At 29.9% G+C, this 16,234-nt stretch overlaps 1 protein-coding gene across 1 annotated transcript; it reads right to left on the bottom strand.

The window, feature by feature from the left end:
* Positions 1–594: 594 nt before the first annotated feature.
* LOC108486487 (ubiquitin carboxyl-terminal hydrolase 16-like) lies at positions 595–7,660 on the bottom strand. Its single transcript, XM_017790564.2, has 11 exons — positions 6,934–7,660; positions 4,760–6,185; positions 4,585–4,673; positions 3,527–3,612; positions 3,269–3,431; positions 3,030–3,150; positions 2,761–2,918; positions 2,076–2,160; positions 1,791–2,003; positions 1,407–1,468; positions 595–1,321 (listed from the first exon to the last, which is right to left on the bottom strand). Exons 1-11 carry the CDS (start codon positions 7,215–7,217, stop codon positions 796–798), a joined length of 3,213 nt encoding a protein of 1,070 aa, XP_017646053.1. The 5' UTR covers positions 7,218–7,660; the 3' UTR covers positions 595–795.
* Between the last annotated feature and the right edge of the window lie 8,574 nt (positions 7,661–16,234).

The raw sequence follows: 16,234 nt of genomic DNA, 5'->3' as shown, positions 1-16,234 counted from the left end.
GTGTTTTGTTTGATTTAATATAATATATTTTATTATTTAAATATATTCAGTTTAGTTTTTAAATTTAAAATAGATATTCTATAGTTTATAAATAAAAATACATTATAAATACTTAGTATTATCACTTTTATTTAAGTCATGACATGTTTTTTTTTAAAAAATCTATTATTTACATTCCAGTATAATAATTAAATAATTAATTTATTTCAACCCATTTCTTGTAAAACTTTGAATGACTTAATATTAGAGTAAAATCTCATGATCTTTGTATTCGAAAATAACAAATTAATCAATATAAATTAGATTAAAAGGCAAATAATTCTTCTATTAAAATTCCATTGATATTTTACTATTAAAAATTAATTTCTATATATTAACATAAAATACTCATAACATGTTTATTTATTCTATTAATCACATTAATCTTTAACAATAAAAATAGATGAAAATTTTTAACCGAAAAATCAATTTTCTTTTTGCTTTAATATACAGGAATTAATTTATTCATTTTTCCATTAAAATGAGAAAAATACAATGCATAAATCTCCATCGTAGCCAAATCAAAGTCCTTAGCAATTACTTGAGAAATTACTCTTTTCTTCTTGTAATGAAATGTTGTATAAAAATATACTACTAGTATTAACAAGAAAATGTGTAACATGAACAAAATGGTAATGACTGATTTCTTCCAACAAAGCCAGCCAGCCAACTAGCTACAATATACTACATCGCATACACCCTTTCTCCAATTCTTATTTACCTCCTCTAATTCCAAAACTCAGTAATAAAACTTTTTTAATTTGTTCTTTTCTTCAATGATTTTCTAAAGTATACCTCTTTTAATGAGTTAACTCGTCCTAATAACTCTGAGTCAGTTTCCCTAAAGCTACTACTATTACTATAACTACCTACGTCTCTACATTGTTTACTCGTGTCGGAGTGGAAAAGAGGATCCATTTCAGGCGAACCTGAACCGTATCGGTCTAAATCAGCTAAGGGTGAATGCTTTGAGTAAAGAGGAGAAGAGGAAGAGGAAGATGAAGCATCTGAATCGCCAAATACAGAATCCAGTGAGTCATCTCGTGTGCTATCAGTACAGGAAGAAGTATAATCAGAATTGCTGCTAAAAAGAGAAGAAGTATCACTTGATGAATCCTCTTCTAAAATCTTTTGTAACCGATTGTATTTCGAACAAAAGGATTCGATACTCCCTGAACTATCAGGATGAGTTGAACTTGACTTTGGATAATTCTTTGAATTCATTTTTGATAGAATGGACTTACTTCTGCTCCTTATCGATCTTGGGGCTCTAGGTGAGCACCTGCAAGTTAATATTTTTGTAAAACAAAAGAATGACAGCGTATGGATTTTAGTAGCGAACAATGTGTTTTGAGATTTCATTATACCTCGCGTAAAAAAGCATGTATGCGCCTTTTGTTAGAACATTACCAAGTTCAGAGGATGTTACCTGCCAAATTATCACCAACACAAGAAACTTGAGAAACTATTTAATAAAGTAGTTCTTAAGTCTCCTATCAAACAGGAAATTTAATAAATTCGAAATGAAGAATCTAAAAGTTATCACCTATTATCACTATCATGGCAGCAAAAAGTTAATCAGCGAATATGGCAAAAAACTTTTGACATTCACAGGGAATAAAAAACCAGAACATTCTATAAGGGATTTGGTAGGGTAGGTAATTGAAACATAGATTGAAGATTACGCACCAAAAATAAATGAAATGGCTTAGAGACCTGAATATGCAGATGATAATTATAGAGTACATTACCTTGCTATCATCAATCTTGAACCATTTGTTTTGGGCATTTTTAACGTAGCAGACATAGTGACCTGAAAATGCAGCATTCATAATATCCAAGTGAACCACCACACCATAGAGCCTGTAAATGGGTGAATTGTCGCTTGTCCCACTCATATACGGCGCCAAGTTCAAGATCTCAGGGAATTGAATCGCTTTGTTAAGCTTCCCAAATTTACCAGACTGCAACATAAAACACATGTAAGCTGTAAGAATCTGCAAAGAGAAAAGCAGAGCCCTTTATAAAAGGAGTACCTGAAATCGCTTCAAAGCAATTGTGAGGACATTTGGAGCCTCTGATATTGTCAACTTCTTTTTGGCCTTCTCGTAAGAGTTGCATCTAAAGAAAACAAGCTTAGACAGAATGAGCAAACCTCTAAGAACCGTATATTATCATACATAGTAACACCACCAATATCAACAGGCACAGGAACTCAACAATAGAAAGAAATGCTTTTCGGTAAAATAAAATCATTAAGTATAATAACCACCTTTGCAGGATCACATAACACAGCAGACAAAATAATGTAATGACATCAACACTTCATCATAGCTTCCAAAATTTCGGAAAATGTGTTTCTCCAGAAGCACCAAAATACAGCTTATGTGCTTTTTTGAAGTATGCTACTCATAGAAACAAAGAACATATTTCCGAGAAGTTAAAACCTAAGCCAGAGAAAATGAAAATACTGGCTTTGATTTGAGCATCTATCCTTGCATCAGTTTAAGTAAGAAGAGAATTTTCCTGTTATGTCTCCAAATATTAAACTGTCAAAATCTAAGCAAGATGAAGACTAAGGTCAACAAATAAAAAAAATAACATTATTTTACTTTTAAAATACAATTATCCCCATAAAAGTTCAACTTCAGCTCTTTATGCATGATAATAATATCAATACAATATCTAAAGAGCTTTAGGGAAAAAATGTAGTAAACCAACCTGCCACATTGGTACTTATTTTCTCCATCTAAAATCTCAGTCCTCGTAAAGCGATGAAGAGCCTCTTCCAGGGTCTCTATGTCTCCTTCAATCTCAACCGTAAGATCCATCATTCTTTCATAACGTTCAGACTTGCCTTGACATTTCACACACATTATCTGCAGAAAATAATATACGCATCATTTGCAATATAACAAAGAACAGCTCAAGCAGTTGAGGTATCTGGTGCCTAAACAGAGAGAGAGAGTAGCTTGATCATAAACGATTACCTTTGACCGGAGAAAACCTCCAAATGTTAGGCCTATTAAAGTCGTTTCTTCTTCTGAACAACCTGATGAACGCACCCCAGCTTTTTTAAGACAATCAAATTGCATCACATCAATAACATACCTGTAAAATATGACTCATCAATAAATTACAGGAGCATTTTTGAAAGGATTACTCATCTCTCATGAAAAAAATATTATTGAAGAGGTTCATGCAATAAAAATTTGTAAATCTATATCACCTTAAAAATTCATGTGCATCCTCCTCTTTCCCTTGAACAAGTTGGCCACAAATATTTTGTAGTTGAGACAGTATCCCTTTAGGGGACAATGGAGATTTTCCCTCCTTGGCCTTCAAAATTAAATTTTCTAAATCACAGGTGAAACACCATTCTTTCTTTGCACCTAATAAAGCAATTTATAGTAAGAATAATCCAACATGCTACCTCAAAAATCAAAATCTAATTAATTCCAGATTCAGAAACAATACGGCTGCATACATGCTTTTGAATGGAGTCCCTGAAGAAAGTAAGCAGTCAAGGGAGGAGTGAATGTCAAGCATTGGAGAATAGCATTGGCATAACAGCTGCACAAAGTAAATGGCACATTAAGAACAGAAAGAAACCTCATAGGCAACAAAAAAACCAAAGACACCTAGCAAGGTCCCACAAATCAAAAAATGAAAAACGTTGAGGCAGCATCTGGGACCTTGGATTTTAGAATTTGGATTTGGATTGTTAAAATAGTGTAAATTGAGTAGTAAAATATTTAGAAATGCAACAATTACAATTTCTCAAATCCATGGATTTGTTAGATGCCTATTTAGTAGTAAATTTGAAATTCTTAAGATATTTTTGGATTTGACAAATCCATGTTTTCATACTTTTCAAATATATATTATATTGAATCACAACTAATTTGTCCATAATATATGCATTTCACTCCTACTATTTACATAATAAATGAAATCCAAATCCAAATTTTCAAATTCATGTTCCCAACAAAGCTTTAAGGAATAAAACCAGCAGATAATGACAGCATGGATGATTTAAATGAAGGAATATGAGCAATTAAAATTACTGTAATTAGCACTTCTCCTCTGGCTCTTTCTCCATTATACACTCACATTTGAGTAACAAAATCAAAGAATAATGTTCCATATCAAACTGATCACTATAGGCTATTCAACACTAGGAATAACAGCATGGGATAGTGAGTGCCAAAGTGATAATTGAGTGTATTTCAATGATAAAGATACTTCACCAAGTAATCAAATAAAGGTTAAGAAACAATGCCATGATAAACAAAGGTGAAAATATTTTGATTTGCAGTCACCATTTTCTAGTCCAAAAATATCATATTATAGCAGGTCACCTGACAACAATAAGTAGTAAGGAACAAATAAAATCAACTTTCTGTCCTAATCACATATGATCTGTGTCATTAAAAAAGCATGAGAAAAAAGAAAATAAACAAAATATGATAACAGGAAAAACAATATTCCATATATAGTTTTTCTATAAGTGTTTGCCATACCAAAAATCCAATCTTATATTACCTGTTCCCACAGTTTACAAGGCCACATGGTTGCAGGTTCGCCTTGCTCCCACTGTAAAGCTTGACAAAAGACTCGTAAGAAAAAAGTACCTGCAAGACAAAAGAAAATTGAACTAAAAGCTAATTTGTCAGAGGCTATGCTACTATGGTAAAAAAAAATTAAACTTCAAGCAAACCTTGTCATTATAATTTCCAGAATCCTCATTACCAACTCCTAAAGGATAGTGTTTGGGCAACTTAGATCCTCTGAATTGATCAGCAATTTTCCGCATGGAGGTTTTCAATCCATGTGTGCTATCAGAAGAACTTGAAACCTTAGGTAACGTAGCAGCATTGGCATGAACACCACCAAAATTTCCAGATTTAGCATTAGGAACCACATGCACTCTGGCACTAGATGAATAAGCATCAGAAGACTTTAATACATGAGAAGTGCTAGGTCCATTAATAACAGAACTAGAATCTGACTTTTCAGAACATGACGATGACAAGCTACTGATTAACGGAACATCTCTATTGATAGCTTCTCTGGGTTTTGGGATAGGTGAAACATTGGTAGACCCGCACTCCACATGGTTAGCACATTCAGAATTTGAGGATGAGGAGCTGCTGACATTTGGAGCATCCAAATCAACATTTTCTGGCAAAGTTACTCCATTAGAAAGCTGGGTGTACCCCGAAGCACTCCGAGGAGCATCATCCAATTTGGCAGCTTTAACCTTCAAGCCTTGTGGAGGCAAGGAAGAAGCATTTTGAGACAAACTGAATGAAAAATGTAAGGAAGATCCAGGATCAAGTGAGGCACTTTCACCACTTTCTTTAGGATTAGACTGAAAAGCCTCATCATTAACATCATTCGTAGATACAACTGGTTCCAGAGTTCTGCCCCAGAAACCAGAAGATAAAGTACGAACCTCAGAAGTTGAGCCCTCATACATATCACTAATACATGAAGAACTGCCACTTGCTCTGCATTGGATCTCTCCACCTTGATCAGGCTTCATCTGATTTGATGCATTCAATTTAGAAAATTTATCTACAGAATCAACCAAGCTGGCAAATTTTGGGGATGACAAATTGGTTTGATCCACGTTGTTGACACCAGAAGCAGTCCACAATGTGTCAAGTTTAGAGTCATCAGCAGATGAAGATATCTCAAGTCTACAAGGCTCATTTGAACCAACGCTCTCACACACAGAAACATCATCAGACGATTCACTACCAGTTACAGAAGAAGAAAACCCAGAGAATGAAGTACTGGAAGATTCTGAAGCAATGCTCCTTCCTTCCCCATCAGCCTGGAACTCAACCTTTATATCATCATCCTTCTCAAGTAAAACTGCAGAACAGCTAGTAGAACTAGACAGTGCAGGTTCAGTGGTGGAATTATGTAACGCAGATTCTTTGGAGGATGATTCAGTTGGCTCTGCATGCTGCTTTTCTTTAGATTCAAATCCGTCTCCAATTTGGTGTTGCCCCGTCACCTTCTGACCAGAATCACAATCACTTCCCTCGCCATGATTTTGGTGTATGGCAACTGCAGCCGGATAGCATTCTTTCTTGTGACCTTGTCGCCAGTGAATAACTTGACACTGAGTAGAACTGAAACAACCAAATTGTAAATAAATAAAAAAAAGGTTAAAAACAACTTTTCCAGCAGAAAATAAATAATGCTTAAAACATCCATAATTCATGATAAATGTACCATAAAGTCACATCCTCAGAATTAGAATAACATGATATGGAAAAGCTAAATTATTTTCTGCATTCATTAGAGTGGTCTCTTCTTTTTTTTCACCCATTAAAGGAATCACATTTTAACTATTTGCAAGCGCACTACATGCACCTCCTCAAGTCCTCAACTCCTAAACTGCATGGGAAAATAACTCCTAAATTGCAAACAAGATAAGACACTTAAAAGGTCATATTCAAGAGAATGGTTAAAAAGCTTTCTAATGTCCCATCTTTGGGAGGCTCGAACATGGCATATACAAACTGAATCATTTGCTCAAAATCAGCAAAAACAGTCCATATTGCAGTTTTCAAGACAATCTCGAAACACCCGTCCATGATAGAGTGTAAAGGTTGAATCTATCGTGCAATTTTCACCAATCCAAGTCTTCTAAATTGCTTTATTTCTGACTTCATAAAGCCAAGCTCATTCAACTCCTAATGAATGCATTTAGATAGATAACAGAGAACTTAAATAACAACCAGATTTTTTGTGAACTAGTTGAAGCATTCTCTAATTAAATATTAGCATACCATTTAAGAAATTACCATCAAATAAAAAATCAGAATCATCTCCTATTCAAACTAAATCCCTAAAAAAAATCAATAAAACACTTACCAATACCGGACAGCTTTGCAGCGAGCACACCGTGTAGTAGTAGGGCAATAGCAAACAGCACATTGATGATAGTTAAGCGAAACCGGAACACTACCGTATCCAATTGATGCCTCAAGCTCAGCCCTAGCAGCCTCCTCCGAGGCTAAAATCATAAGCCTCTTGATCTCCGCTTGCCTGACTATTGATAACCTCCATTTCCGCCTAATGAAAAAGCCGAACAAAGGAATAATGATGGAAACCACAAGGACCAGGCTCGAAAACCCTAGATCCCCAATAAGAAGCATCTATCCTGTACCCAAAAGGCATCAAACTGGATCTTCAAACCCTAAACTTCCTAATTCTCACCACTACACACAGATTACAACGAAAAGCCCTGGCGATTGATAAGGACTAAAAACAAACCCGACCTTGATCTCAAGAAATTAAAAACAAAATTTGAAAATAAAAGCATAAAATTAAAAATAAAAATAAAAAAGGAAACTGACAGTGAGAGGAGAATGTTAGATTTTGCTTGGGTTCACAGAAAACATAAATTTTACTTTCCTTAAGCTCGCGGATTTTCGGGTAATGAAAATTCTTCTGCTTTATCTAAATCGATATTTTAGAAAGAGAGACGAATTAAAGTCAATTATATTATATACTCTTTTCTAACCGTCTTAAGGGGTAAAATATCGAAAAATAACAACAAATTATTAAAAAAAAACACTAAAAAAAACGGTTAAACTGTGTTAGAAATTGGTAAAAGTAAGTAGTGTATACCGTATTTGAAATTAAATTATATTTTATTTTTATTTAATAAATAAATAAATAATTTTTACGATAAAAATAAATAAATTATTTTATTTAAAATTTTACTTACTTGTATTACTAAAATTTGACATTGTTGACTAAATAAGACATGTAATGGCGAAGTTAAAAATTGTCAAAATTTTACTCTTTTAAATTAATAATGATAAAATTATATTTTAATTTTAAAATAATAAAATTTAATTTAATTATTAAAAATTATAAAATATAAATTATTAAAATAATAAAATTATATTTTTATAATTGTAAAATATATAATTTAATTCTTAATAATTTTTTAACTCCGTGAACCGCTGGATATAATCTGATATTAATTTGTTGGAAAACGTGTGGAAAACGATGTAATGAAAATTTTGTCAATTGGAAATTAGAATTTAATGCGAAATTTGACAGTCGACCAGCTTATTAGTCAAAAAAGCAAAATCAAAATTTTCTTTTTCTAACCATTATTTTTCTAAATGCCTTTTGACTTTTTATTTTTTGTCCGCCCAACCATTGATTTTAGGCTCGCGTGTTCGATCTTATTACCTTTTTCCCATTTTTTTCTTTTCATATTTATTTATATTTTATTTAATATTAAATAGGTTTAATAATTTTTATTACTGTACTTATTTTATTTTTGGTTCAATATGATTTTTATATTTGACAAAATTATAAATTTTGATACCTAAATGTAACAATATTAATATTTTAGTGTTTAATTCGGATTTTAGAATTGTTTGATGAAAGTTAATTGATAATATTATTATATTTGAATTTATCATGATTTTGTTAGTGGAATAATTTTAGTGTCGATTTTGAATTTGTTTAATTATGCATTTAATTTGTCAAATACAATTTGATAGAAATTCTAATTCAAGTTTTAAGGTGGATTTGATGAAAGTTACTTGTTAATATTATTAGCTAACTATGAATTTTCATCTAATTAACTCTAAAACCGAATTAAACATTAAAAAAGTTAACATTGTTAGCTCCAAATATCAAAATGTATAACTTTTATCAAATACAAATACTACATTGAACTAGAAAATAACATAAGTACTACATTAAAAAAATGATAAATCTAGGTACCAAACTAAACATTAAACCTATTAAGTATTTGCATGTTAATGAGGTTTTGGCTATATATCGATAAGGGTAAAGTTATAAGATTTTGAGTATTTAAGTTTGAGTCTCGTTATACCATACGTACACATTATATATGTCAGGAGCAAATGTAAAGGAATGTGCTTGGCTATCTCCCCATAAATGGATAATTATAAATTTGCTCATTTATAAATTACTAATTTATATATTTACATATAGTAAATTTATATTTTTGCCCCATAAAATGAAAAAGCCTATTTATTAATTTTATTTAAATGATAAAATTATGAATTAATATATGATAAAATTATATTTTAACCTCTCAAAAATTATAATTCAATTTCAGTCCTTCTTAAAAAAAATTTAGATTTATCTCAAACGTGTGTAAATTCTCTCCTAAATTATTTAGGTTAAATCTCATCATACATAGGATTTGTCTATATTTATTCGGATCTAAAGTAGAATATATTTTAGTTTTCAATTCATTATGTTGTGTATATAATTTATTATAATTCTAAATGATTGAAATTATTTGTGATTTGTGATTATCTATACTAATATTTAAACTCCTAAATGAGTTGATATCATGAGTCAACCAATTACTAACTTGATTAAGAAAATTACAAAATATCCTTTCTTATATAAATAAATTATATAATTTCGAGGTACTTCGTCTTTTTATATTTTTAATAAAACAAATAATAAATTACATATAATAAAAATTGAACTCATGCTACCAACATTTATACAATCTTTTTCTTTATCGTTTTAACTGAAACTTTACTTTGATGTTTTTATACATTTCAATATTGTTACACACTTATTTTTTCATCCATATTGTTTGTAAATATCTATACTGATATTTATTGTATGTTATTTTTAAATGCACACTTCTATTTTAAATACTAGGAACGAGGAGTAGCAGCCTTGACCCCCAAAATGATAAAATTATCTTGTAAACCCTTCAAAAATTAAATATTACAAGATAATATAATGATAAATTTGCATTTTACTCACAATTTATTATTCATCTTTGACTACAAAACAATTTTCTAACTTTACCTTACTAAATACGTAATTTTCACACACAATTTTTCGTTTTTATTATCCTAATATATAATTATGCTAGCTAAACCGTTTTAAAAGAAAATGTAATTGCACGAAAACGAAACAAATTCCATTTTCCTTAATCTCTAATGACATGGGACATGGGTGTTGGACCAACTTTATGTTTTTTTGCTTGCTATTTGCAAGGTGACCCTACAATCTAATCCCACTTTTCATGCCTACTTTCATAATTTTATCGGAAAGTTATCAAAATTTTATTGGGAAATCATCGTGACTTTCTTTACCATTTATAACATCATCTCCGGTTTTTTTTTTTTTCATCTTAGAATAATCAAAAATGTTTTAATCTTTTTCCTTATATTAATATTGAATTTGTTCCGACCCATAAACGAAGAGAAAATATATTATGTTATTAAGAATTTAAAGGTTAAAAAAACCTTCTAGTTTCTCTAATTTTTAAAATTGAGTAAATTGGTCCCTCTAAAAAAAAACAAAATAATTTATTCATCACCATTCGAAAGTGAGTAACTGAGTACAGTTAATCATAGTGTTAATATCTCTTTGTCAACTGTACATAAATTTGATCGTATACTAATAAATTTAACCCTTGATGTTTACATATTTTTTACAATTTAGTCTTAATTTTAAAAAAGCTTAATTCATAAATTGCACCCTAAACTGTACCACTTTTTTTCCAACTTGATACCTAAATTTTATTTTATTTTTGTCAAAAGTAGTACTTAAATTATTTCACCGTTACGTAAATCACCCAAATCTTAACATCATTAAAAAATTCATTGTCCAATTAGATTGTGCCACATCATCACTCATGTATTATTTTTTTATTATAAAATATCCATCAATTTAACAAACCAAGAACACGAGTTAAATAACCATAAGGCATGTTGTACACAGTCCTTGAGGATATTTCACCGTTTAGTGTATTCTCCAGGATTTAACAAGCTCTTTTATTAATCGGTAAGAAAGCAGGATATAACGAAGAACAAACAAATTAAATACTTAGCTCAAAATCAAAGGAAGCTTTTGAGAAACTAGAGAGTGTTTGAAACAGAATGTGAATAACAAATTGGTTGAATGATTTTGAAGCCTGTCATGGCATTTACAAGAGTTTCATTGAATTAGCTAAAATTAATTTGAAAATATTTCAATGAATCTAGATTTAAGTAAAAATAGCTTCAATCGGTTAAGTTATTTTTAGCTTGGCTAAATATAAATGTTACAAGTTAGAGGCTCACTTACTTTTTTTTTTTACTCTAAAAAATTTAGTAAAAAATAATTCCAAAAACGAAATGGCTCAAATGTACATTACACATAAGAAAGGAGCGCGGCGGTGGGAGGAAAATAGTTTTCATTTTTTAATGTTAATATGTTTATTTTTAATTAATATTAATATAATTATAATTATAAAATAATTAAAATAACACATGAGTATTGATGTGACACGATATAATTGGTCAATTGTTTTTTTAATAGTATTAAGATTTGGGGTAATTTGGGTAATGGTGAAATAATTTAAGCGCCACTTGTAACGGCAAAAATTCAAGGTTATCGGAACAATGGTTTCGTAACCATAGATCCGATTTAAAGAGAAATTTATTTCAATATTTTTGCTTGAAAATTGATATGATAAGAAAATCGTATGAAAATATAGATAGAAAAAGAAATTATTGAAGAAATTGGATAAAAACAAGGTATCGAGACCTCTATCTCATAAAACCGAGTCAAAAATAATTTTATAAATATTTATGAAATGTTATTAATGTGGTGTTAAAATTTCGTTAGGAAATTTTAATGTTTGGGTAGTCAATTAAATGAAAAGGACTAAATTGTAATAGGTGTAAAAGTTGCTAGAGTGATTAAATAGCTTAAGAATCTAATGAGAAAGGATTTAAAAGGCAATTAGACCCAAAATTTATTTGGGCTGGATGGCAAGGGTATGAAATCACCAGAAAAATTGATAAATTAAGGGTAAAATTGGAATATTGCAAAATTAACTAAATAAAACTAGGACTAAATAGGAAATATCTAGATTTCTCTTCATTTCTCTTCAATTCCAGCAGCTAAAAACACCATATGAGGGTTCTCTAAGCTGGTATTTCATAATTTTTGCACCAAGTGAGTTAAAACTTGCCTTTTTCTTGTAATTTTTGTGTTTCTAAGACTTTTACAACTAGGTCCTACTATTAAATTCATTAGTTTTTTATTTCATGGATGAAATTGAAAGTCACCATGGTTGAGTGCTGTAAGTTTATGATGAAATAGAATGAAATTAAAGCTTTAATTTGTTTATGAGATGATTTTATTAGGTAATTTCAATAGAAATTGATTTTTAGGACCTAATTGTGAAAATGCTTGGAATTAAAGTCTATTGCTGAAATTCTGATTCCTAAAGGTTGTAAACTAGTTTAAGGTGATATAATAAAATGTTAATTGAGAAAAATCAGCTCAATTGAGAGGCTAATTGAGTAGGGACGAAATTATCATTTATTAAAAGCTTGGGGGAAAGATGGTAATAAACAGCTTGTACAAAATCAGTTTGGACAGCAGCAGTAGACTAACTTTTAAAAATCACCATAAATTGTAGAAATCGAATTAGAAGATGAAAAAAATATAGAATTAAAGCTTATTGAGTCTAGTTTCTCATAGAATAAATAGTGTAAGCAATGGATTTGTAAATTTTGAGATATAATGAATTTTGTGAGACAAGGTCAGAATGAATTCGGGTTCCCCTGTTCTGACTTTGAAAAGTCATAAAAAACTGAATAAAAACAATTATGGGCTTAAATTTATATGTCTAGAATACTTAATGAGTCTATTTTTAAGAGAAACAAACGAGAAGATTATTTGAATTCTGTATGAAGAGATAATTAATTTTTAGTGAAGAAGGGTCAGAACTGTCGACAGCAGAACAGGGGTGACTTTAAAGAATAAACTGTATTAATTGGCTAAACCAAAAATTCTGAAAATTTTATGGTAAAAATATATATGAGTCTAGTTTTAGGGAAAATTAACGGATCTTAATTTGGAGTTCCGTACCTCAAGTTATAAATAATTTAGTGACTATGACTCAAGTAGACAGCTTTGAATGAACTATAAATAATAGTTGAATTATAGAGAATGTTGCATATGAACATGAAATGTATTAAATTGATAATTAAATTTATTTATTTAGATCCAGAAGATTCAAATACTGAAGCTAGATCGAGGAAAGGAAAAAGTTCGGGATTAGTAGATTTTATTGTTTACAAACAAGTATCAAGGTAAGTTCGTAAACTTGAATTATATTCTTAAATGCTTAAGATTGTATGTTATTGATGTGAATATGATTTGAGTGTTCATTGTATGAAAATTAATGAAACATTGATATATTTGATAAAATGGGAAGAAATCCGGTTGAATGAAAGGAATATTCGATGGATCTCGAAAAGGAATTGACGGTAAAAGGATCTAGCCGGACGGGTGATCCTATCTGATATAGCCCTCCGAAGAATATGTGTAAAATGGATTTAGCCCGACGGGTAATCCAAATTAGGGTCTGAATTTAGCTTTGGACTGGTAATTCGGATCCAAGCTCATTAGAGTAATTGTCGTTGCGAGGATTTAGCTTGGACCGGTAATCCCATTGCAAGGTTGAGGTTCATGAGTGTGCTCTCTGAAATGGAAATGTCGATATGAATATGAATTGACGGATCCAGAATTGTACACTAAAAGTGTACCTTTGAAAATCCATCGAAATTCCGATAAATTAAACGGGATAAGTATAAAAAAATAACAAGGAAATGAAAATTATGATATTGATGAGCTCATCAATCATGGTATATATTATTGGTACATGAAAATTATTGTACTAACTTGAATGTTGAGTTTGTGCATATTAGGGTAATAATGCATTGAATGGATATATGGATGTTTATTGTATTGTATTGAAAATATTAGGTAAGTATAATTCTTGTTACATGAGCTTACTAAGCACGAAGTGCTTACCCCGTTTCCTTTTTCCTTGTTTTGTAGTGTTAAGAGCTCAGAGGTCGGATTTGGTCGGAGACACATCACACTGTCAACCTCAGGATTTCGGTATATAAAGAAATTTTATTTTGGAAATCAATGGCATGTATAAGCTAACAAAGTAAATGTTAATGTGAAATGAATGTAAAGTTAGCCATTAGTATGGTTAACAAACCTGGTTTTAGATATGTGATGACGTTATCTTATCTTATAAATATGCATGAATTTATCTTGAAAATATGTTGAATTGATTTGGTTGATGTGGATTGGTCTCTATTTAATATTGTAGGGAAGGTTAGATATTTATAAAGGGCTATATTGAATATAAAAAAAAAATAATTCGTAATCTCCGGTAATGCCTCGTACCCTATTCCAGCAATGAATACGGGTAGGGGTATTACACCACTTTTGACCAAAAGAAGTTTAGGTATTAAGTTGGGCAAAGACGTATAATTTAGGATGCAATTTGTCAATTAAGTCTTCTAAAAATTTCAACAAATTTAGCTTCAAAATATACAAGTTTACACAAACGTTGCAAGTTAAATTTGTTAAATCAAAATCAAAATGCCAAAATGTGTAACCTTTGGCTAAATTTATTATTATACCAATCAAATTTATATACAATTGATGAAAAACATTAACGTTATGATTAATTGTTCTTAGTTGCTCACTTTCAAACTTGATAAGAATTAAATTGCTTCGATTTTTTTTAGAGAGACAAATTTGTTTATTTTCGAAATTGAAAGGGACTATATAGGTTTTTTTTACAATATTTAAGATGCGGCTTTTTAATTACATTTATTAAATTAATAAAATAACATAAAATATTCTTAATATTTATTTTCTAACAATAAAATATTTAAAAGTGTTACTCTATTCCCTTAAATTTTATAAAAATAAAATATTTAAAAGGCATAATAATAAATTTAGCCTTTAACGTTTATATCTTTTTCAATTTGACCTTTATTCTTTTTTTTCTAATTAAATTTGACTTCAATCTTTCAAAAAGTAGTCAAATAATTTTTTAAAGAAAATGCTAATTAAAACATTAAATTTTTATTGATGTTGGTACGACAACCCTTGGCAATCCAAATGTGCTTTATGCTGTCATGACATTATTTATCTTGTATGTCATGTCAACAAATAATTTAATAATTATAAAATATTAAAAAAATTAATAAAATAACTCAAAATTCATTAAAAAATAGAATGAAGTACACATGTATTGCCATGTGAGTTACCATGTTTAAAAATTTAATATTTTAGTCAATATTTTTATTAAATCCGACTCCTTTTAAAAGGTCGAAGGTCAAATTCGACCTTTTAAGAAGGTTAATAACCAATTTAAGCTTAAAAAAGGAATAAGGACAAATTTGATAGAAGATGTAAATATTAAAGGCCAAATCCAAAATTATGCCTATTTAAAAATGCAGAAGAGGCCCCAAAAAATGGACAGGAAAAGAAACAAAAATGTCAAACTCAATTAAATTTTGTTGGACAATTGCTAGTTGACCCATTGGATTGTATGTTGGGCTTTCCCGCGATCAAGTGTCGTACCAAAACTCAGTCGGCCATTAGAGAGCTTCAAAGGCCGAATAAAACTCACCAAAGGTCAAGTTTTGGTTTTAGTCCTCCTACTATCCTAAAATATAATAATTAATCTCTATACTTTAATTTAACATAATTTAATCTTTTTATTTTTATAATATTAATCAAAGTTTTCAGAACCGGCCCAGTGATTAAACTGGTCAAACTAAGAATTTTTAGTTCATCCAAAATTAATTAAATAAATTATCAAAAAGTTTATAAAAATTTAAAAATATAGGAAATTGGTCCAACTTGTCAACAACTGATTCAATCGATTTGTGAGCCAATTGATCTAATTTAAACGAAATTGATATCAATTCATTAGTTAATCTAAATATTCAACAAATCAATTGTTTCTTTGTTTGATAAAACTCTCTGATCATACTAACATAATAATTAATAGCATTAACTATTTGGATTATTTGCCAATGGGGCCTATGCTTGATGTAAGTTTGAGATATGAGGTGTAAATACGTGGGTTCTCCGTTAAATTTATTTTGGTTAATCCTTTAGTTAGTGTTAATTATTCATTTTAGTACTTATAATAATGGATTTTTATTGGAACTGTTGTTAAATTTGTAATTTTGGAAAAAGATTTGGATTAATTGATGATCTTATAAAAATTGAGAATTAAATTATGTTAAATTAAAGTAAGGTGATCAATTTCCAAATTTAAGTATAATATAAGGACCAAAAACAAATTTGGCCCTCGCCAAACTCTGCACGC

The sequence above is a fragment of the Gossypium arboreum genome, chromosome 6, assembly GCF_025698485.1.
Source record: "Gossypium arboreum isolate Shixiya-1 chromosome 6, ASM2569848v2, whole genome shotgun sequence".
Taxonomy (NCBI): Eukaryota; Viridiplantae; Streptophyta; class Magnoliopsida; order Malvales; family Malvaceae; genus Gossypium; species Gossypium arboreum.
Note: the sequence above shows the minus strand (reverse complement) of the source record. Positions and strands in the feature narration are given on the sequence as shown.